The following is a 23,799-nucleotide window of genomic DNA, read 5'->3' as shown; positions in this document are numbered from 1 at the left end:
GTGAGCTACAATCTGAAAGGCAAAAATACAGTTAGATGAATTAGGGAGATGAAAGAGTATATCATCAGCACACACTGACAACTTAAGGTGGGAGCTTTTATATCAAAAACAGATATATCTTTGTTATGTTTGACATGTTGCAAAAATGGTTCCAAAGCTTTTATAAATAGGAGAGGGGACAAGGGACAGCCTTGGCGTACACCTCATTGTAGGGACAAGTACTCAGAGGTCATGTCATTGGAAAATATAGCTGCAAGTTTGACACATGAACTGCCAACTAACTCGGTCAACAGCGTTCCCTACATCTAAGGCAATGGCAGCTAATTTATGAGAACGTTTGGAAGCTTTTCCAAGAACATTAAAAAGGCACCTCATGTTGTCAGAATTAAAACAGCCTTTTATAAAAAACAACAACTTGTTTTAAGCTAATTGTGTGGGGGAGTAAGGGATCCAATCTGAGTTCTAACATATTGGCAAATATTTTCTAATCGACTTTTATTAGAGATATGGGACAGTAGTTTTTACAGTGTTGGGGGTCCTTGCCTTCTTTGGGAGTTAAACAAATAAGAGCTTCCTGAAAAGTACAGAAGGCAGTTTGAGAGTGAACAAAAGAGTGATACAGTTTGAGAACCCACAGAAATAAAAGTGCAGAGAATTGAGAATAACATTCAGACATAAAGCCATCTGGTCCTGGAGATTTATTAGGTTTCAATTTTGTGACTGTTGTGGAGATGTCCTAAAGAGTTGTGTAGATTCCAAAGGGGAGAAGTCCAGGTCTTGAAAATTAGGTTTAGGAATTGAATTGAGGTATGCAGAGACAAGTGAAGTTGTGGATGGGGATATCTCCAAGGTATATACTGATTTATAGAAGGTAGAACATTCTTTTAGTATGTCTTCATTTTTATTGAGTATTCAGTAATGTAGGTGCCTAATGGAGCTAATCTTTTTAAGCTTTTGTTCGGCTTTCAAATAATTAGATAAACGTTTAGCTGTCTTATATGGGTCACTGTAGTTTCTAGCATCTTGTCGGAGTAATGTTGAAGAAGCGTGATCAGTTGACAACTAATTACATTGAAATTTAGCTTTTATAAGGTTTTGAAGAGATACAGAGGATTTGGAATGGTAACATTTGTATTTCAGCCTTTTGATTTCTGTCAGTAGGGATTTAGAGGCAGTTTCAGATTTTTTTCTAATACCGTGAACATAATAAATAATAAAAACCTCTTGCTTTAAAGGAGTCCCACAACATATGCAATGGAATACCCAGAGAGTCCTTAAGTGTGATGAATTCAGTGATGAAATTGGTGAATTGTGAGTTAAATATAGAGTACAAAAGATGGGAATTATTGAATCTCCATTGCTTGAGAGTATGACAATTAGTAATAAATCAAAATCAGTAAAAATGGGATTATGATTAGAAATCAAAATAGAGTCAATTTCAGCATTTATTATCCTTCAGGCCAGTGATTTGGAGGTAACAATTTAATGTATTCTAGATTGAGTGCCATGCAATGGAGAGAAAAAGGTGCATTCTCTTGTAGTTGGGTTAGCAATTTTCCAAGAGTAAATTAAAGCTCTTTGAGATATGGCTGAACAGAAATCTTTATGCATTTTGGAAGGGATAAATGTAACTTTTGAAAGGCTATCAAAAATGAGCTCAGCAATTTAATTGCAATCACCTCCAAAGATCAAATATTCAGCAGTAATAATCTTGAGATGATTTGTAATGTTAATCCAAAATGAGTTGGTTACTACTGGTGGGCCACATACATGAAAAATGTAAAGAGCAATGTTGTCAATTAATAGGTCAACGACATTCCATCCACCATCTGTGTCTGCAAATGGTGGTAACATTTAGTTTTTATGAACAAGAATTATAGCACCATTTTTCTTTTCTACTGCAGGGGAGAAAGATACATTGCCAACCCAATTTGCTTTTAATTTTAATGCTTCTATGTCAGTTAAGCATGTTTCCTGAAGAAGTGCAATACCTGTGTTCAATGTAGATAAGTGCGAGACAATCCTTTGTATTTTAATTGGGTTATTCAAGCCTTTAACATTTCAGGAGGTTACTCTGAATGGTAACAATATGGGAGTACTGATATCAAACTGTGCTTACAATGAACAGACATTAGATCAAAATATGAGGTACATATCCTCAAAAACAAAGAGGAATCTTCTGAAAAATGGAAAGTGGAAAAAAGAGGAATGGGGATAGTATAAGAGAAGGTAAAAAGGAAAAAAACGGAAAGAAAGAGATGAGGAACATAAACAATACGAAAGAGACAATACAGGTCAAAACATTGGCGACTGCAAGACATACCATGGGAAGGGAATCCATATGAAAATGGAGTGTGGGAGCAACCACGATAGGCAAGATAAATATGGGAGAACTCCATGTGGTCAAAACATTAGAGAAATACGTCATTGTACGGAGAGCTGCTATAAAGGAAAGAAAATGTTAATAAAAGGAATTAGACATTTCAAACAACGTATATGCAAACAAGTTGTAAAGGGAGAGAAAAATAGTATACTTTGTAGTTATTCCATTGAATATTCTCTACATTGATGAAGAAAATATTTTAATTTCGCAGGATCATCCTACATCGTTGTATTGTCTTTATAGGTCACTTTGAACCGTCAGGATGAATGAGGACATAACAAGGGTTAATATCTCTAAGCTCTGGGCAAAGATCTAGAAATTGTTTACGTCTCTCTGCCGCAATCCATGCAACATTCAGAGAGATGTAGAGCTGATGTGTGAACCATGATATTTGTTTCTTCAGTTTTGCTGCATTGAGAACTTTGAGGAGTTCAGTGTGTTACAGAAACAAAATGATTACATCCCTGGGTTTTGAAGTAGTTCTGGGCCTCAGCCTATGAGAATGCTGGATGTTGAGCTAAGTAGACACAGGAAGATCTAGAACTTTTGGAATAAACACTTGGAATAATTGGAGAGGGTCACAGCCCTCCACATTTCCGTTAACCCATAGATGTGGAGATTATTTGTACAGTTTCTGTTTTCAGTAACTTCAGTCTGTTTCTGTAATTCATTTATTTCTATTTAAATCTTATGAATTGTGGATGTAGAGTCTTGGAGATCACTGGCCCTTTGATCTAAATCAGAGACATGTTCATCCATAAATGAATATTTATCCTCTGGGTTGTGAAGTGAAATTTGCAGTATGCTCCGTGAAAGGTTTCAATGCTTGTATTTCTTCCAGTATTAGTACCTTGGATATAGTAGATTGTTTTACTGGAGAAAGGGAGGCAGTTTCTTCTGATGTTTATTTGAAGAAAAAGGTAAATATTTGGCAGAAATTTGAGTCTTAGGAATTACCAGAGGCTTTGGGTCGGCCACATTGATCTATGCCTTCGTCATGGAAAATGTGGAGTTATTTCTTGAGGATAAAGGATGGCAACGATCTTGCGAGAAAGCAGGGGAAGATACATGCGGAGGGTTCCAGCACTGTTCTCTCCCCATAAGATGGGTTATCAAGGTAAATTTGGTTTCAAGAGTTTCATTGAAAGTGGTATCACTTAGGAAAAGAAGATCGAGTAAAATGTAAATAGTACATTCAGAGCATAACATTAGGTCACCTGCATTTGTAATCTGAAAATGCAGTTATATATTATAAATTAAGAAATCTATAAAGCACATTTTAGAATAAATCCCATCATAAAAATGTATGATGACTTAATATAGGTAATGCATTTTAAAAGACAGAGTATATAGCAAACGTAATAACATGGTAATGCACAAAGGAGAAGCCTCTCACGTGAAGGTATTAAATTGCCTTGAAGAGACAATAAGAGAGAGTGGCATGAGAGATTTTATCCAGCGCAGTTCCGAAGTCATGGGTGCCTTTGTGAAGTACTGACATTTCTGCGGATAAATGATGTGATTTTAGAATCAGTAAAAACAAAATTAGCCTAGTGGTAATCTAGAGTACTGACCCAAGAAGCGAGAATTTAGTTGATTTCTGAGGTAAAAATAAAAAATAGTGGGTGAGAAGGCAGGAAGAACACAAAATGGTGGCTGTTTATAGGAGCAGGCAACTACAGCACCAGGGTTTCCATAAATGAGGATACTGAAGCAGCTGTCAATAAAGTATCTGGAATTGCCTCTCACATGGTGACAACCAAATATTTCCTGAGGAGAAAACAGCTTCCTTTGAAGGGGGAGTCAGCGCGCTGATAAATGAGACAAAATGGCGGCCGTCATTTGAAGAGACGATGTGCTGCACCAACATTGCATTATAAATGTTAAGACCTTGACCCTTCCAATGGTTTCATGGTTATGCAGATCTTGTTTCATCAGCTGCTCTAAGTTACATTATGTGTAATCTACAAGAGAGTAGAGGACACCTTGAGTGACCCCCATCCCACAAGTGCGTTAGTGCAGAGTGATATCTGGTTTACAACTTCCGTTCTTTGTTTCACTGCCTCCTCTTTTCCCACAGTGCCCCAGCAGTACTCATGGAAATTACCGATCCACTCGCGACTACCCAGATGACGTCATGTTCTTCAGCCGCACACATCCTCTGATGTATAGCGCCGTCTACCCCGTCAACAAGCGTCCACTGCTACTGCGCGTGGGGGTGGACTACAAATTCACTAAGATAGTGTTGGACCAGGTGGAAGGCATGGATGGACAGTGTGACGTCATGTTCATCGGCACAGGTAGGGGCACTGTCCTGAAGCTGTGAGTACCAGCCTGTGTCAAGAAGCTGTTGATACCAGCCTGTCCCCACTACTTACCCCTAGGGTGCCAGGCAAGCGTTCTGGACATCTCAGTAGCCATAGGTTCTTAGACATTTTAAAATCTCTCGGCAGATCCCTGCAGATATCTTCATGTCTATCAATCAATCAATCAATTTGTAAAGCGTGCTACAAACCCTTGAGGGTTTCAAGGCACTGGGGTGGGGGGAAGGGTGCTGCTACTGCTCGAAGAGCCAAGTCTTGAGGAGTTTTCTGAGGGAAAGAAGGTTCTGGGTCTATCGTAGATCCGACGGGAGGGTGTTTCAGGTCTTGGTGGCGAGGTATGAGAATGACCTGCCGCCAGAAGATTTGCGCCGGATGTGGGGGATGGAGGCGAGGACGAGGTTGGCGGCGCAGAGTTGCCGGGTGGGGGTGTAGAAGCTGAGTCTGTTGTTCAGGAATGTTGGTCCGGTGTTGTGGAGTGCCTTGTGTGCAAGGGTGAGGAGCTTGAATGTGATCCTCTTGTTGACGGGGAGCCAGTGAAGGTCTCTTAGGTGGGGGATGATGTGGCAGTGGCGAGGGATGTTGAGGATGAGTCGGGTGGAGGCATTTTGGATGCGTTGGAGGCGTTGTAGGAGTTTGGATGAGATACCGGTGTAGAGGGCATTGCCGTAGTCGAGTCTGCTGCTGACGAGGGTCTGGGTTACTGTTTTTCTTGTTTCTGTTGGGATCCATTTGTAAACTCTGCAGAGCATGCAGAGGGTGTTGTAGCAGGAGGAGGAGATGGCGCTGACCTGCTTTGACATGGAGAGTGAGGAGTCGAGGGTGAAGCCGAGGTTTCGTGCGCTGTCGGTGGGTGTCGGTGGGGGACCCAGCATGGACGGCCACCATGAGTTGTCCCAGGCGGAGGGGGTGCGACCAAGGATGAGGACCTCTGTTTTGTCCGAGTTCAGTTTTAGCCGGCTGTCTCTCATCCAGTCGGCGATGGCTTTTAGTTCCTCGTGGAGGTTGGTTTTGGCGGTGTGCGGGTCCTTGGTGAGGGAGAGGATGAGTTGGGTGTCATCGGCGTAGGAGATGATGTTGAGGTTGTGCTGGCGGGCCACTTGTGCGAGGGGGGCCATGTAGATGTTGAACAGCGTCGGGCTGAGGGATGAGCCCTGGGGTACGCCGCAGATGATGTTGAAGGCTTTGAATTGGTATGGGGGAGGCGGACTCTTTGGGTTCTGCCGGCGAGGAAGGATGCGGTCCATTCGGGGGCCTGGTCCTGGATTCCTGCTGCGTGGAGGCGGGATTTTAGGGTGTGGTGACAGACGGTGTCAAAGGCGGCTGATAGGTCTAGGAGGATGAGGGCTGATGTTTCTCCATTGTCGAGGTGGCTTCTGATGTAGTCTGTGTCAGCGAGGAGTGTGGTTTCGGTGCTGTGGTTGCGTCTGAAACCGGACTGGGAGGGGTCGAGGATGTTGTTGTCTTCGAGGTACCAGGTGAGCTGAGTGTTGACGATTTTCTCGATGACCTTTGCCGGGAAAGGGAGCAGAGAGATGGGCCGGAAGTTTTTCAGGTCCTTGGGGTCCGCCTTTGGTTTCTGTCTACAACAGTGTGTTTGTATTTTATTGGACATCAGGACATAGAACATGTTCTTAATTCCCAGCCAGTGTGTGAGCATGGGGTGCGCAAGTGCCTCGAGAATAGTTGTCTAAGCACAGTTCTGGCACTAATCTTGGTGATTACACAGAGTGGTTGTTTCTGGTCTGGACTTGTTTACTGGGGGACGGGATTTGCATACGTTGGGGTGGGGGATCAGCGTTCAGGGGTACACATGGGATCCAGGACACAAACAGGACTCCTTGGGTATACAGAAGTGGCCATCCTTTGAGTATCAGATTCTATCTCAGTAATGCAAGAACAAGGCATTTTCTGGAATTGCCAAAGCACTTGTCCTTCTCTGAGGTTGGCTTTCAATGCATGCAGTGGTCTGGAGACCACAGTGTGGTGGTCCTTTGTGAAAGACAAACACTTGTTTGAGATGCTGGAACTATAGAGGACTGAGAAACCCACAGTATATTCATTGCTTGGAGATCCAATCTTGTAACATATATCCATTTCAATTATGAAATTGACACATCAAGTTAGAGTGGTAAATCCAAAGTCTGTTTATTCGTGCACATTTAGGCAGAGAAACACAGAAAGCCAACAAGTGCTTCGCCCCCTAGGGTGTATCCACCTGGGGCATCTTCAAGACTATCAATAATCACAAAGGTAATCCTTTTTTAATTCATTATTAAGTGAGCATATAATCAGTCGGTTGAGCAAATACAGTGCTGTCTTTAGCGGACAGAAATAATTCTGGGCTGAATACCTCGTGAGAAGCTCGGCGTTCTAATCCAACGCCATGACATTCTCTGCCTAAATGCGCACCAATTAATCAGACTTTCAATCTTCCACTCTGACTTGATGTGTCAGTTCCATAATTCAAATTGATATATGTTACAAGATTGGACCTCCAAGCAATGAATATACTGTGGGTTTCTCAATCCTCTATAGTTCCAAGATTTTGACTGGGGGCACATTGGTCCATACCCCATTTGACAACCCACAACTGGATTGAAAGGGCTTTTCAAAGGAGGTGAGAGTTGGACCATAGGAATACGGCTACTTGTCTGAAATGCGCTTGTCCTTTCATGTTAAGTTATGTGTTTTGTTAGGGTGCACCATCACCCGTTAGGGCGTCCTGGCACTGAGCAGGTGTAAGGACCTTGCTTCGTTAAAGAACCAGATCTTCAGCTGATTGTGAACCTCAAAAAGCGAGAGGCGGCTCTGATTTGATGTGGTCATTCCATGCTTAAGGAGGGGTGTAAGAGAAGAATCAACCTTCTTTGTTTCTGTGTATGCGTGAGATGTGTGTGAGAAGGGGTTCAGCTGATTGGAGCAGCCTGGATGGTTGGTGGGAGAAAATGTAATTGTTAAGTTAGGCTGGTGCGTGTTGTGTAGTGCTTCAAATGCTTGTGTGAGGAGTTTAAATTGGTCACATTTGTGTATCGGGAACCAGTGGAGCTCTCTTAGGTGTTGAGTGGTGTGTGTCCCACGAGGAAGGTTGTGGATGATCCTGGATGCCACATTTTGGATGGTTTTCAGTCTTCTGGTGACTTGTTTGGTGGAGCGGGTATATGTGGATTTCCTGTGGTCCAGCCTGCTGGTAACAAGGGGGTGGGTGACGGTTTTTCCAGTGTTGCTCAGGAGCCATTTGAAGATCTTCTTCACCATCCTCAGGGTAAACCTATTATGCACATATAACCCCACAGCCCCTCTTCCTCCTAAGTGCCTGTTGACACATGTAAGCATTATAAGTGCTCAGAATGCTTGTAAAACGCTCCCCTCTTCCTTGCCCCTGCCTCCCCCCTTCCTCTTTGCAGAGCTCAGGACACATCTAATGGTCTTACCCAAGTTGGCCGAGCTGTTTGTTACCAGTGGTCCCCAGTTTCAATTGGTGCCAAAAGTACCCCTCGGATAGGGAAAAGTGGGTACCCACCCAGCAGATGACCTGTTAACCCTGATGCTTTTAGATTTGAGGTTCTTTGGTCCCACCTACATGATTTTACATTTAATCATGCTTATTTTCCACCATTGGCTCTACTAATAATCAACACACCTGGTTCTCAACCGCTGCTGTTCCTGCGATTAATAATTTGTGGTCCGCATACAGCAGAAGAAGCATCTTCTAGATCCTTCAATCAATGCTGGATCAGCGGGTACCCGAGGTAGCTCCCTCTCCAAGCTCCTGAGATAGAGTGATAGCGTAAAGAAGCCAAGATCCAGGCTTGTCGAGCCCCTTAGGAGATCCCTGGACCATACGTTCTCCCTTGGACCAGTAATGTACCATAGAGTGTGATGTCTCCTTTGTAGAACCTTCAATGGACCAGGATTCACTCACAGCTGAGATAAAACATCCCACAGTTTGGACCTGTTGACAAGGTCAAACACAGTCAAAAGTTCATAAACTCTAAACGACTCCAGAACTTTCCTAATCGGAACATATTTGGTGATTATCAGAATGGGAATGAGGCATTGTGTCTTGGAGAACACCTGGCTGGACCTCGACAAGAGGCTTCTACTCTGAGTTTTATCCTGAAATGTATTCAAAAGTATTCTGCTCAGGACTTAACTGATGAATCCAAGAGGGACACTGGTCGATAACAGTTAAGATTCATCCAAACCCCTTTCTTGAAAATGGGACTAATTACAGAATGTGCCCAAGTGGCAGGCTCTTTATCCTAATTCCAGACCACATTAAGGGGGTCATTCTGACCCCGGCGGTCATGGACCGCCGGGGCCAGGGTTGGCGGGAGCACCGCCAACAGGCTGGCGGTGCCCCGCAGGGCATTCTGACCGCGGCGGTTTGGCCGCGGTCAGATGCGGAAAACCGGCGGTCTTCCGCCGGTTTTCCGCTGCCCAAATGAATCCTCCATGGCGGCGCAGCTCGCTGCGCCGCCATGGAGGATTCTGACACCCCATACCGCCATCCTGTTCCTGGCGGTTCGCCCGCCAGGAACAGGATGGCGGTATGGGGTGTCGTGGGGCCCCAGGGGGCCCCTGCAGTGCCCATGCCAATGGCATGGGCACTGCAGGGGCCCCTGTAAGAGGGCCCCACTTTGTATTTCAGTGTCTGCTTTGCAGACACTGAAATACTCGACGGGTGCCACTGCACCCGTCGCACCTTCCCACTCCGCCGGCTCAATTCTGAGCCGGCGTCCTCGTGGGAAGGGTGTTTTGCACTGGGCTGGCGGGCGGCCTTTTGGCGGTCGCCCGCCAGCCCAGTGCAAAACCCAAAATACCCTCAGCGGTCTTTCGACCGCGGAGCGGTATTTTGGAGGGGGAAGTCTGGCGGGCGGCCTCCGCCGCCCGCCAGACTTAGAATCACCCCCTAAATGCCTTGGTGAGCAATGGACAATGAACTGCAGCGATTGTAAACAACAACTACAGCGTCACCCGCCGAGACACCCTCACAAGTCTGGTTTCTTGTTCTTGATTTTTTCCCAAACGTGTTCAAATGCTGCGCCCTTTGTGAGTTGGTTCAGTGTGGGTGGCCCCCTATTGTAGGACATCTCACCCCCCAGGCCAGCAGTGTCCCTCCTCTGTGAGGCCTCTGTGCCTACCACCCAGTACTACACCCAGGTGTAGGGTCCCGGCTTCCTGATGGAGTAAACATAGCCTCAGTGACGTTAATGCCTCTCACCTCCTCTCCTGTAGATGATGGACGGCTTTTCAAGACCACCCTCCTGCCCGGCGCCAACGAGAAGATGGAGGAGCTGTTTCTGGAGGAGTTTGAGGTGTTCCAGGTTCGTAAGTCACTCTGCGGGGGGGGGGGGGGGGGATACAACACTGGTTTGTGACCGGCTAGTGAAATCCTGACGTTAGCTCTGTGGCTCCATCACACGCTGTGGTTTAAGAGTGTCTCTCTCTGTTTCAGGGCAGATCTGCGGTCTCCTCACTATCCCTGGACCGGAGAAAGGTAAGAGCTGCCCAGGGCGTGACACCAGCCTGTGCTGGTCCCTCCTCTCAGAATCAGTGAGAGGAGTGAGTGAGTGTCTCCTCTTCCGGGTCAGCTTCAGCACTGACTTTCCTCCCTCAGAAGAGCATAAGTGAAAGTGTGCAGGTATGTGTGAGGTGTGGCATGTGTTTGTGCATGCAAGCTCCTATGTGAAGATGCGTGTGCACGTATGTGTGAGGTGTGGTGTGTGTTTATGCACACAAGCTCCTATGTGAAGGCGCATGTGCAGGTATCTGTGAGGTGTGGTGTGTGTGTATGCACTCAAGCTCCTATGTGAAGATGCGTGTGCACGTATGTGTGAGGTGTGGTGTGTGTTTGTGCATGCAAGCTCCTATGTGAAGACGCATGTGCAGGTATGTGTGAGGCGTGGTGTGTGTTTATGCACACAAGCTCCTATGTGAAGGCGCATGTGCAGGTATGTGTGAGGTGTGGTGTGGGTTTATGCACACAAGCTCCTATGTGAAGGCGCATGTGCAGGTATGTGTGAGGTGTGGTGTGTGTGTATGCACTCAAGCTCCTATGTGAAGATGCGTGTGCACGTATGTGTGAGGTGTGGTGTGTGTTTGTGCTCGCGAGCTCCTATGTGAAGACGCATGTGCAGGTATGTGTGAGGTGTGGTGTGTGTTTATGCACACAAGCTCCTATGTGAAGGCGCATGTGCAGGTATGTGTGAGGTGTGGTGTGTGTTTATGCACACAAGCTCCTATGTGAAGGCGCATGTGCAGGTATGTGTGAGGTGTGGTGTGTGTGTATGCACTCAAGCTCCTATGTGAAGATGCGTGTGCAGGTATGTGTGAGGTGTGGTGTGTGTTTGTGCTCGCAAGCTCCTATGTGAAGACGCGTGTGCAGGTATGTGTGAGGTGTGGTGTGGGTTTGTGCGCGTGAGCTCCTATGTGAAGACGCATGTGCAGGTATGTGTGAGGTGTGGTGTGTGTTTGTGCTCGCAAGCTCCTATGTGAAGATTTGTGTGCAGGTATGTGTGAGGTGTGGTGTGTGTTTGTGCTCGCAAGCTCCTATGTGAAGACGCGTGTGCAGGTATGTGTGAGGTGTGGTGTGGGTTTGTGCATGCGAGCTCCTATGTGAAGATGCGTGTGCAGGTATGTGTGAGGTGTGGTGTGTGTTGTGCTCGTAAGCTCCTATGTGAAGATGTGTGTTCAGGTATGTGTGAGGTGTGGTGTGTGTTTGTGCTCGCGAGCTCCTATGTGAAGACGTGTGTGCAGGAATGTGTGAGGTGTGGTGTGTATTTGTGCTCACAAGCTCCTATGTGAGGACGTGTGTGCAGGTTTGTGTTTGTTTGATGAGTGTTTGTGTGTGCGAGCTCCTATGTGAAGACGCATGTGCAGGTACGTGTGAGGTGTGGTGTGTGTTTGTGCGCACAAGCTCCATTGTGATGATGCGTGTGCAGGTATGTGTGAGGTGTGGTGTGTGTGAGCTCCTGTGTTAAGACGTGTGTGCAGGTATGTGTGAGGTGTGGTGTGTGTTTGTGCGTGCGAGCTCCTATGTGAAGACGCGTGTGCAGGTACGTGTGAGGTGTGGTGTGTGTTTGTGCGTGCAAGCTCCTATGTGAAGAATCGTGTGCAGGTATGTGTGAGGTGTGGTGTGTGTTTGTGCACGTGAGCTCCTATGTGAAGAAGTGTGTGCACGTGTATGTGAGGTGTGGTGTGTGTGCACGCGAGCTCCTATGTGAAGACGCGTGTGCAGGTATGTGTGAGGTGTGGTGTGTGTTTGTGCTCACGAGCTCCTATGTGAAGACACGTGTGCAGGTATGTGTGAGGTGTGGTGTGTTTGTGCTCGCGAGCTCCTATGTGAAGACACGTGTGCAGGTATGTGTGAGGTGTGGTGTGTGTTTGTGCTCGCGAGCTCCTATGTGAAGACGCGTGTGCAGGTATGTGTGAGGTGTGGTGTGGGTTTGTGCACGTGAGCTCCTATGTGAAAATGCGCGTGCAGGTACGTGTGAGGAGTGGTGTGTGTTTATGCACACAAGCTCCTATGTGAAGGCGCATGTGCAGGTATCTGTGAGGTGTGGTGTGTGTGTATGCACTCAAGCTCCTATGTGAAGATGCGTGTGGACGTATGTGTGAGGTGTGGTGTGTGTTTGTGCATGCAAGCTCCTATGTGAAGACGCATGTGCAGGTATGTGTGAGGCGTGGTGTGTGTTTATGCACACAAGCTCCTATGTGAAGGCGCATGTGCAGGTATGTGTGAGGTGTGGTGTGGGTTTATGCACACAAGCTCCTATGTGAAGGCGCATGTGCAGGTATGTGTGAGGTGTGGTGTGTGTGTATGCACTCAAGCTCCTATGTGAAGATGCGTGTGCACGTATGTGTGAGGTGTGGTGTGTGTTTGTGCTCGCGAGCTCCTATGTGAAGACGCATGTGCAGGTATGTGTGAGGTGTGGTGTGTGTTTATGCACACAAGCTCCTATGTGAAGGCGCATGTGCAGGTATGTGTGAGGTGTGGTGTGTGTTTATGCACACAAGCTCCTATGTGAAGGCGCATGTGCAGGTATGTGTGAGGTGTGGTGTGTGTGTATGCACTCAAGCTCCTATGTGAAGATGCGTGTGCAGGTATGTGTGAGGTGTGGTGTGTGTTTGTGCTCGCAAGCTCCTATGTGAAGACGCGTGTGCAGGTATGTGTGAGGTGTGGTGTGGGTTTGTGCGCGTGAGCTCCTATGTGAAGACGCATGTGCAGGTATGTGTGAGGTGTGGTGTGTGTTTGTGCTCGCAAGCTCCTATGTGAAGATTTGTGTGCAGGTATGTGTGAGGTGTGGTGTGTGTTTGTGCTCGCAAGCTCCTATGTGAAGACGCGTGTGCAGGTATGTGTGAGGTGTGGTGTGGGTTTGTGCATGCGAGCTCCTATGTGAAGATGCGTGTGCAGGTATGTGTGAGGTGTGGTGTGTGTTGTGCTCGCAAGCTCCTATGTGAAGATGTGTGTTCAGGTATGTGTGAGGTGTGGTGTGTGTTTGTGCTCGCGAGCTCCTATGTGAAGACGTGTGTGCAGGAATGTGTGAGGTGTGGTGTGTATTTGTGCTCACAAGCTCCTATGTGAGGACGTGTGTGCAGGTTTGTGTTTGTTTGATGAGTGTTTGTGTGTGCGAGCTCCTATGTGAAGACGCATGTGCAGGTACGTGTGAGGTGTGGTGTGTGTTTGTGCGCACAAGCTCCATTGTGATGATGCGTGTGCAGGTATGTGTGAGGTGTGGTGTGTGTGAGCTCCTGTGTTAAGACGTGTGTGCAGGTATGTGTGAGGTGTGGTGTGTGTTTGTGCGTGCGAGCTCCTATGTGAAGACGCGTGTGCAGGTACGTGTGAGGTGTGGTGTGTGTTTGTGCGTGCAAGCTCCTATGTGAAGAATCGTGTGCAGGTATGTGTGAGGTGTGGTGTGTGTTTGTGCACGTGAGCTCCTATGTGAAGAAGTGTGTGCACGTGTATGTGAGGTGTGGTGTGTGTGCACGCGAGCTCCTATGTGAAGACGCGTGTGCAGGTATGTGTGAGGTGTGGTGTGTGTTTGTGCTCACGAGCTCCTATGTGAAGACACGTGTGCAGGTATGTGTGAGGTGTGGTGTGTTTGTGCTCGCGAGCTCCTATGTGAAGACACGTGTGCAGGTATGTGTGAGGTGTGGTGTGTGTTTGTGCTCGCGAGCTCCTATGTGAAGACGCGTGTGCAGGTATGTGTGAGGTGTGGTGTGGGTTTGTGCACGTGAGCTCCTATGTGAAAATGCGCGTGCAGGTACGTGTGAGGAGTGGTGTGTGTATTTGTGCGCGTGATCTCCCATGTAAAGATGCGTGTGCAGGTATGTGTGAGGTGTGGTGTGTGTGCGTGGGAGCTCCTATGTGAAGACGCGTGTGCACGTATGTGTGAGGTGTGGTGTGTGTGCTCGTGAGCCCCTGTGTGAAGATGCGTGTGAAGGTATGTGTGAGGCGTGGTGTGTGTTGTGCGCGTGAGCTCCTATGTGAAGATGCGTGTGCAGGTATGTGTGAGGCGTGGTGTGTGTTCGTGCTGGCAAGCTCCTATGTGAAGATGCGTGTGCAGGTATGTGTGAGGTGTGGTGTGTGTTTGTGTGCGCAAGCTCCTATGTGAAGACGCGTGTGCAGGTATGTGTGAGGTGTGTGTTTGTGCTCTCGAGCTCTTATGTGAAGACGCGTGTGCAGGTATGTGTGAGGTGTGGTGTGTGTTTGTGCATGCAAGCTCCTATGTGAAGACGCATGTGCAGGTATGTGTGAGGTGAGGTGAGGTGAGGAGAGGTGAGGAAATTGTGTGTTAGTGCACAGTGCAGCCCTTCTCCAGAATGTGCTAGATTGTGTGTTAGTGCACAGGGCAGCCTTTCTCCAGAATGTGCTAGATTGTGTGTTAGTGCACAGGGAAGCCGTTCTCCAGAATGTGCTAGATTGTGTGTTAGTGCACAGACCAGCCCTTCTCCAGAATGTGCTAGATTGTGTGTTAGTACACAGGGCAGCTCTTCTCCAGAATGTGCTAGATTGTGTGTTAGTGCACAGGGCAGCCCTTCTCCAGAGTGTGCTAGATTGTGTGTTAGTTCACATGGCAGCCTTTCTCCAGAGTGTGCTAGATTGTGTGTTAGTGCACAGGGCATCCCTTCTTTAGATGGTGCTAGATTGTGTGTTAGTGCACAGGCCAACCTTTCTCCAGAAGGTTCTAGATTGTGTGTTAGTGCACAGGGCAGCCCTTCTCTAGAAGGTGCCTGATTGTGTTTAGTGCACAGGGCAGCCTTTCTCCAGAATTTGCTAGATTGTGTGTTAGTGCACAGGGCAGCCCTTCTCCAGAGTGTGCTAGATTGTGTGTTAGTGCGCAGGGCAGCCCTTCTCCAGAGTGTGCTAGATTGTGTTTTAGTGCACAGGGCAGCCCTTCTCCAGAGTGTGCTAGATTGTGTGTCAGTGCACAGGGCAGCCCTTCTCCAGAATGCGCTAGATTGTGTGTTAGTGCGCAGGGCATCCCTTCTTTAGATGGTGCTAGATTGTGTGTTAGTGCACAGGCCAACCTTTCTTCAGAAGGTTCTAGATTGTGTGTTAGTGCACAGGGCAGCCCTTCTCTAGAAGGTGCCTGATTGTGTTTAGTGCACAGGGCAGCCTTTCTCCAGAATTTGCTAGATTGTGTGTTAGTGCACAGGGCAGCCCTTCTCCAGAGTGTGCTAGATTGTGTGTTAGTGCGCAGGGCAGCCCTTCTCCAGAGTGTGCTAGATTGTGTTTTAGTGCACAGGGCAGCCCTTCTCCAGAGTGTGCTAGATTGTGTGTCAGTGCACAGGGCAGCCCTTCTCCAGAATGCGCTAGATGGTGTGTTAGTGCGCAGGGCAGCCCCTCCCCAGAAGGTGCTAGACTCTGTTAGTGCACAGGGCAGCCCTTCGCCATATAGTGCTAGACTCTGTTAGTGCACAGGGCAGCCCCTCTCCAGAATGTGCTAGATTGTGTGTTAGTGCACAGGGAAGCCCTTCTCTAGAGTGTGCTAGATTGTGTGTTAATGCACAGGGCAGCCCTTCTCCAGAATGTGCTAGATTGTGTTAGTGCACAGGCAGCCCTTCTCCAAAATGTGCTAGATTGTGTGTTAGTGCACAGGGCAGCCCTTCTCCAGAGTGTGCTAGATTGTGTGTTAGTGCACAGGGAAGCCCTTCTCTAGAGGGTGCTAGATTGTATGTTAGTGCACAGGGCAGCCTTTCTCCAGAGTGTGCTAGATTGTGTGTTAGTGCACAGGGCAGCCTTTCTCCAGAGTGTGCTAGGTTGTGTGTTAGTGCACATGGCAGCCCTTCTCTAGAGGGTGCCAGATTGTGTGTTAGTGCACAGGGCAGCCCCTCCCCAGAAGGTGCTAAATTGTGTGTTAGTGCACAGGGCAGCCCCTCCCCAGAAGGTGCTAGATTGTGTGTTAGTGCACAGGGCAACCCCTCCCCGGAAGTTGCTAGATTGTGTGTTAGTGCACAGGGTAGCCCTTCTCCAGAATGTGCTAGATTGTGTGTTAGTGCACAGGGCAGCCTTTCTCCAGAATGTGCTAGATTGTGTGTTAGTGCACAGGGCAGCCCTTCTCTAGAAGGTGCCTGATTGTATGTTAGTGCAGCCCTTCTCCAGACTGTGCTAGATTGTGTGTTAGTGCACAGGGCAGCCTTTCTCCAGAATTTGCTAGATTGTGTGTTAGTGCACAGGGCAGCCCTTCTCCAGAGTGTGCTAGATTGTGTGTTAGTGCACAGACCAGCCCTTCTCCAGAATGTGCTAGATTGTGTGTTAGTGCACAGGGCAGCCCTTCTCTAGAAGGTGCCTGATTGTATGTTAGTGCAGCCCTTCTCCAGACTGTGCTAGATTGTGTGTTAGTGCACAGGGCAGCCTTTCTCCAGAATTTGCTAGATTGTGTGTTAGTGCACAGGGCAGCCCTTCTCCAGAGTGTGCTAGATTGTGTGTTAGTGCTCAGGGCAGTCCTTCTCCAGAGTGTGCTAGATTGTGTTTTAGTGCACAGGGCAGCCCTTCTCCAGAGTGTGCTAGATTGTGTGTCAGTGCACAGGGCAGCCCTTCTCCAGAATGCGCTAGATTGTGTGTTAGTGCACAGGGCAGCCCCTCCCCAGAAGGTGCTAGACTCTGTTAGTGCACAGGGCAGCCCTTCGCCAGATAGTGCTAGACTCTGTTAGTGCACATGGCAGCCCTTCTCTAGAAGGTGCTAGATTGTATGTTAGTGCACAGGGCAGCCCTTCTCCAGAATGTGCTAGATTGTGTGATAGTGCGCAGGGCACCCCTTCCCCAGAAGGTGCTAGAGTGTGTGTTAGTGCACAGATCAGCCCATCCCCAGAAGGTGCTAGATTGTGTGTTAGTGCACACAGCAGCTCTTCCCCAGACAGAGTGTACTAAATTGTTTGTTAGTGCACAGGGCAGCCCTTCCCCAGAAGGTGCTAGATTGTGTATTAGTGCACAGGGCAGCCCTTCTCCAGAATGTGCTAGATTGTGTGTTAGTGCACAGGGCAGCCCTTCTCCAGAATGTGCTAGGTTGTGTGTTAGTGCACAGGGCAGCCCTTCTCCAGAATGTGCTAAATTGTGTGTTAGTGCACAGGGAAGCCCTTCTCTAGAGGGTGCTAGATTGTGTGTTAGTGCACAGGGCAGCCTTTCCCCAGAATGTGCTAGATTGTGTGTTAGTGCACAGGGCAGCCCTTCTCCAGAGTGTGGTAGATTGTGTGTTAGTGCACAGGGCAGCCCTTCTCCAGAGTGTGCTAGATTGTGTGTTAGTGCACAGGTCAGCCTTTCTCCAGAGTGTGCTAGATTGTGTGTTAGTGCACAGGGCAGCCCTTCTCTAGAAGGTGCTAGATTGTGTGTTAGTGCACAGGCCAACCTTTCTCCAGAAGGTTCTAGATTGTGTGTTAGTGCACAGGGCAGCCCTTCTCTAGAGGGTGCCAGATTGTGTGTTAGTGCACAGGGCAGCCCTTCTCCAGAGTGTGCCAGGTTGTGTGTTAGTGCACAGGGCAGCCCCTCCCCAGAAGGTGCTAAATTGTGTGTTAGTGCACAGGGCAGCCCTTCTCCAGAATGTGCTAGATTGTGTGTTAGTGCACAGGCCCACCTTTCTCCAGAAGGTTCTAGATTGTGTGTTAGTGCACAGGGCAGCCCTTCTCCAGAGTGTGCTAGATTGTGTGTTAGTGCACAGGGCAGCCTTTCTCCAGAGTGTGCTAGATTGTGTGTTAGTGCACAGGGCAGCCCTTTTCTAGAAGGTGCTAGATTGTGTGTTAGTGCACAGGCCAACCTTTCTCCAGAAGGTTCTAGATTGTGTGTTAGTGCACAGGCAGCCCTTCTCTAGAGGGTGCCAGATTGTGTGTTAGTGCACAGGGCAGCCCTTCTCCAGAGTGTGCCAGATTGTGTGTTAGTGCACAGGGCAGCCCCTCCCCAGAAGGTGCTAAATTGTGTGTTAGTGCACAGGGCAGCCCTTCTCCATAATGTGCTAGATTGTGTGTTAGTGCACAGGCCAACCTTTCTCCAGAAGGTTCTATATTGTGTGTTAGTGCACAGGGCAGCCCTTTTCCAGAGTGTGCTAGATTGTGTGTTAGTGCACAGGGAAGCCCTTCTCTAGAGTGTGCTAGATTGTGTGTTAATGCACAGGGCAGCCCTTCTCCAGAATGTGCTAGATTGTGTTAGTGCACAGGCAGCCCTTCTCCAGAATGTGCTAGATTGTGTGTTAGTGCACAGGGAAGCCCTTCTCTAGAGGGTGCTAGATTTTATGTTAGTGCACAGTGCAGCCTTTCTCCAGAGTGTGCTAGATTGTGTGTTAATGCACAGGGCAGCCTTTCTCCAGAGTGTGCTAGGTTGTGTGTTAGTGCACATGGCAGCCCTTCTCTAGAGGGTGCCAGATTGTGTGTTAGTGCACAGGGCTGCCCCTCCCCAGAAGGTGCTAAATTGTGTGTTAGTGCACAGGGCAGCCCCTCCCCAGAAGGTGCTAGATTGTGTGTTAGTGCACAGGGCAACCCCTCCCCGGAAGGTGCTAGATTGTGTGTTAGTGCACAGGGTAGCCCTTCTCCAGAATGTGCTAGATTGTGTGTTAGTGCACAGGGAAGCCTTTCTCCAGAATGTGCTAGATTGTGTGTTAGTGCACAGGGTAGCCCTTCTCCAGAATGTGCTAGATTGTGTGTTAGTGCACAGGGCAGCCCTTCTCCAGAATGTGCTAGATTGTGTGTTAGTGCACAGGGCAGCCCTTTTCCAGAGTGTGATAGATTGTGTGTTAGTGCGCAGGGCAGCCCCTCCCCAGAAGGTGCTAGATTGTGTGTTAGTGCACAGGGCAGCCCTTCTCCAGAGTGTGCTAGATTGTGTGTTAGTGCACAGATCAGCCCTTCTCCAGAATGTGCTAGATTGTGTGTTAGTGCACAGATCAGCCGTTCTCTAGAATGTGCTAGATTGTGTGTTAGTGCACAGGGCAGCCCTTTTCCAGAGTGTGATAGACTGTGTGTTATTGCACAAGGCAGCCCCTCCCCAGAAGGTGCTAGATTGTGTGTTAGTGCACAGGGCAGCCCTTCTCCAGAGTGTGCTAGATTGTGTGTTAGTGCACAGGGCAGCCCTTCCCCAGAAGGTGCTAGATTGTGTGTTAGTGCACAGGGCAGCCCCTCCCCAGAAGGTGCTAGATTGTGTGTTAGTGCACAGGGCAGCCCTTCTCCAGAGTGTGCTAGATTGTGTGTTAGTGCAGAGGGAAGCCCTTCCCCATATGGTGCTACATTCTGTTAGTGCACAGGCCAGCCCTTCCCTAGATTAATCTAGATTCTGAAAGTTGTACTGGGCTGCTCCCTCTAGATAGTGGTAGATTCAGAAGTGTGCACATTTGAGGTCTTGTCAAGATAGTTGCAGATTCTGTGTAGTGCACAGGCCAGGTCTTCTGTATATGGTGTTAGTTTCTATGATAGTGCACAGTGGTAGATTATGTCAGGTACACCTGCCAACAGCTTTTCTATATAGTGCCAAATTCTATGTTAGTGCACAGGCTAGCCCTTCTCTGGATGATACTAGATTTTTTCAGGTGCAGATGGAAACTCTTCTCTATATGGTCCTAGATTCTGTCAGATGCACATGCAAACTCTTCTTTGTATGGTGCTGGGTTCTGTCAGATGCACATGCAAACTCCTCTCTGTATGGTCCTAGATTCTGTCAGGTGCACATGCAAACTCTTCTATGTATGGTCCTAGATTCTGTCAGATGCACATGCAAACTCTTCTCTGTCTTGTCCTAGATTCTGTCAGATGCACACATGAGCTCTTCTGTGGATGGTGCTAGATTCTGTCAGATGCACACGTGAGCTCTTCTCTGGATGGTGCTAGATTCTGTTAGATGCATATGTGAGCTCTTCTCTGGATGGTGCTAGATTGTGTCACATGCACATGTGAGCTCTTCTCTGGATGGTGCTAGATTTTGTCAGGTGCACATGTAAGCTCTTCTCTGTATGGTGCTAGGTTCTGTCAGATGCACATGTGAGCTATTTTCTGGATGGTGCTAGATTCTGTCAGATGCACACATGAGCTCTTCTCTGGATGGTGCTAGGTTTTGTCAGGTGCAAATGCAAGCTCTTCTCTGTATGGTGCTAGGTTCTGTCAGATGCACATGTGTGCTCTTCTCTGGTGCTAGGTTCTGTCAGATGCACATGGGAGCTCTTCTCTGTATGGTGCTAGGTTCTGTCAGATGCACATGTGAGCTCTTCTCTGGATGGTGCTAGATTCTGTTATATGCACATGTGAGCTCTTCTCTGGATGGTGCTAGATTCTGTCAGACGCACACGTGAGCTCTTCTCTGGATGGTGCTAGATTCGGTCAGATGCACATGTGAACTCTTCTTTGGATAGTGCTAGATTCTGTCAGATGCACACATGAGCTCTTTTCTGGATGGTGCTAGATTCTGTTAGATGCACATGTGAGCTCTTCTCTGGATGGTGCTAGATCATGTCAGATGCACATAGAAGCTCCTCTCTAGATTTTGCTAGATTCTGTGTTAGTGCATAGACCAGGTCTTCTCTAGATGGTGCTAGAATCTGTCTGATGCTCAGGCCAGGACTTCTCCGGAAGGTTCTAGATTCTGTTAGTGCACAGGCCAGCCCTTCCCTAGATTAATCTAGATTCTGAAAGTGGTACTGGGCTGCTCCCTCTAGATAGTAGTAGATTCAGAAATGTGCACATTTGAGCTCTTGTAAAGATAGTTGCAGATTCTGTGTAGTGCACAGGCCAGGTCTTCTCTAGATGGTGTTAGTTTCTATGATAGTGCACAGTGGTAGATTATGTCAGGTACACCTGCCAACAGCTTTTCTAGATAGTGCCAAATTCTATGTTAGTGCACAGGCTAGCCCTTCTCTGGATGATACTAGATTATGTCAGGTGCAGATGGAAACTCTACTCTGTATGGTCCTAGATTCTGTCAGATGCACATGCAAACTCTTCTTTGTATGGTGCTGGGTTCTGTCAGATGCACATGCAAACTCCTCTCTGTATGGTCCTAGATTCTGTCAGATGCACATGCAAACTCTTCTCTGTATGGTCCTAGATTCTTTCAGATGCACATGCAAACTCTTCTCTGTCTTGTCCTAGATTCTGTCAGATGCACACATGAGCTCTTCTCTGGATGGTGCTAGATTCTGTCAGATGCACACGTGAGCTCTTCTCTGGATGGTGCCAGATTCTGTCAGATGCATATGCGAGCTCTTCTCTGGATGGTGCTAGATTGTGTCACATGCACATGTGAGCTCTTCTCTGGATGGTGCTAGATTTTGTCAGGTGCACATGTAAGCTCTTCTCTGTATGGTGCTAGGTTCTGTCAGATGCACATGTGAGCTATTTTCTGGATGGTGCTAGATTCTGTCAGATGCACACATGTGCTCTTCTCTGGATGGTGCTAGGTTTTGTCAGGTGCACATGCAAGCTCTTCTCTGTATGGTGCTGGTTCTGTCAGATGCACATGCAAGCTCTTCTCTGTATGGTGCTAGGTTCTGTCAGATGCACATGTGTGCTCTTCTCTGTATGGTGCTAGGTTCTGTCAGATGCACATGTGAGCTCTTCTCTGGATGGTGCTAGATTCTGTTATATGCACATGTGAGCTCTTCTCTGGATGGTGCTAGATTCGGTCAGATGCACTTGTGAGCTCTTCTTTGGATAGTGCTAGATTCTGTCAGACGCACACATGAGCTCTTTTCTGGATGGTGCTAGATTCTGTTAGATGCACATGTGAGCTCTTCTCTGGATGGTGCTAGATCATGTCAGATGCACATAGAAGCTCCTCTCTAGATTTTGCTAGATTCTGTGTTAGTGCATAGACCAGGTCTTCTCTAGATGGTGCTAGAATCTGTCTGATGCTCAGGCCAGGACTTCTCCGGAAGGTGCTAGATTCTGTCAGGTGCACATGACAGCCTTTTCCTAGATGTTGCTAGATGAAGTGTCAAGCTCACAGACCCACCCTTCTCCAGAAGATGCCAGGTTGGTCACAGACCAACCTTTCTCCAGAAGGTGCTTATTTGGTGCACAGACCCACCATTCTCCAAAAAGTGCTAGGTTGGTGCTCAGACCCACTCTTCTACAGAAGGTGCTAGATTATGTCAGGTGCAGAGACCCACCTTTCTCCAGAAGGTGCTAGGTTATGTCAGGTGCACAGACTCACCCTTTTCCAGAAAGTGCTAGGTTGGTGTATGTTTTAGCTCTGGATGCTTCAGCTAGCTTGTTTCTTTCAACAGCACTGGCTCTACGTCGCATCCAAGAGTGGTCTCTCCCAGCTGGCCGTCCACCAGTGCGAGATGTACGGGAAGGTGTGCGCCGAGTGCTGCCTGGCCAGGGATCCCTACTGCACCTGGGATGGAGCTTCGTGCAGCCGGTTTGCTCCAAACCTGCGAAGGTGAGTACCTATCCAGGCATCCTTAATGAGATGGATGAGAGCAGAGGGTGAGCTCAGGATAGAATGAGAACTAAAGGTCTACTGACCCTTACCACTGGGATTATCTTGAGAAATCCTCAGATAACTCAACTATTCCATAACTGGAGGCTCGACTCATCCTCAAACCTGTTGTAAATTCAACATCCAAGAGTCCGGGCTTGAGTCGAGGGGTTTTAGAAGAAGTTGAAGACGAAGGAACCCACTAGTTTTATGAAAAGTGTCTGAGGGGTGGGTGTTGGGCAGTCTTAGGGCCTGATGTAGATCTCGGTGGTCGGGTTACTCCTTCACAACTGTGACGGATATCCCGTCCGCTGAAACTCTAAATCAGACCCTTCGTATCTTGCTCTGGAGTTAGGAGAAGGCGAGGAGGTTGACATGAAGCTTCTTTAGTAATACAAAAATATTCATTCTTTTCTTCAAGAAATTATACTTTTCAGGCCATTTTGACTTCAGTGTTTTTCTCCAGATAAACAGATGTGTTGTTATGGGTGTGATGCAAGCTAATAATAAATTGTACTGTACTGTATTGTATTCTAGATATAGGACATCAAAGCACATTTACCGAAGGGTAGAGCACCATTCTATGCCAGTGCTTAGACAAGAGTGTAGCTCTGTCATGTGACCTCTGTCAGTTGTGTTTTGATGTTGTATGTTAAGAGAGGGTTGTGCAAAACGTGTAATTTAGTTTTTCTTTATGAAATTTAAAACCATCCATGAATGTTGTGTCGAAGATGGTTTTGTAGTGAAACTTTGTTTGCCCAAATCTCAAATAGCTAATATTTAACCTCAGTGTGCAACTTAATGTAAAAAACAAACCTCTGAAGACACTACAGGAGTCTGGTTCAAACACAATATGCCTCTCAGTGAGACGTTTTGTCAGCGAACCATCCGTCACTCGGGCACCTCTCAAGGCTGCTTTATACAAGGTGCGAGCTCACGCTGAAAACGCTGTGAAATCGCTGTCATATGGACTCTCGCAAAGTAACAAGACTGCTGGATCTGCGTTGTAGGTGACTGTGTCACTCCAGCACCAGATGGCAGCTGTCGGCCCAACCCTCCCTGCTCGCTAGCAGCACCTCACCAAAACCCAACAGGTAAAGGTGATTTGTGTCAGCCTTGCATGGACTCTGAAGGCTCTTCAGGAAAATCATGATGGACACAAGTCTTACCCTTTTCTCTCCACATCCGAGTCCCTT

At 47.8% G+C, this 23,799-nt stretch overlaps 1 protein-coding gene and 2 pseudogenes across 1 annotated transcript in view; 1 reads left to right on the top strand and 2 right to left on the bottom strand.

The window, feature by feature from the left end:
* The window catches only part of LOC138258830 (semaphorin-3A-like), a 248,405-nt gene that overhangs the window by 184,713 nt on the left and 39,893 nt on the right, over positions 1–23,799 (top strand). Inside the window, exons 11-14 of the mRNA XM_069206102.1 lie at positions 4,464–4,683; positions 9,946–10,034; positions 10,166–10,207; positions 22,407–22,564. Of these exons, the coding sequence (XP_069062203.1) occupies positions 4,464–4,683; positions 9,946–10,034; positions 10,166–10,207; positions 22,407–22,564 (509 nt within the window). The remainder of the gene's footprint in view (positions 1–4,463; positions 4,684–9,945; positions 10,035–10,165; positions 10,208–22,406; positions 22,565–23,799) is intronic.
* On the bottom strand, positions 13,758–15,991 carry LOC138258656 (mucin-21-like; annotated as a pseudogene).
* Positions 17,295–21,374, bottom strand: LOC138260546 (mucin-21-like; annotated as a pseudogene).

The sequence above is a fragment of the Pleurodeles waltl genome, chromosome 9 (assembly GCF_031143425.1).
Source record: "Pleurodeles waltl isolate 20211129_DDA chromosome 9, aPleWal1.hap1.20221129, whole genome shotgun sequence".
Classification (NCBI taxonomy): domain Eukaryota; kingdom Metazoa; phylum Chordata; class Amphibia; order Caudata; family Salamandridae; genus Pleurodeles; species Pleurodeles waltl.
Note: the sequence above shows the minus strand (reverse complement) of the source record. Positions and strands in the feature narration are given on the sequence as shown.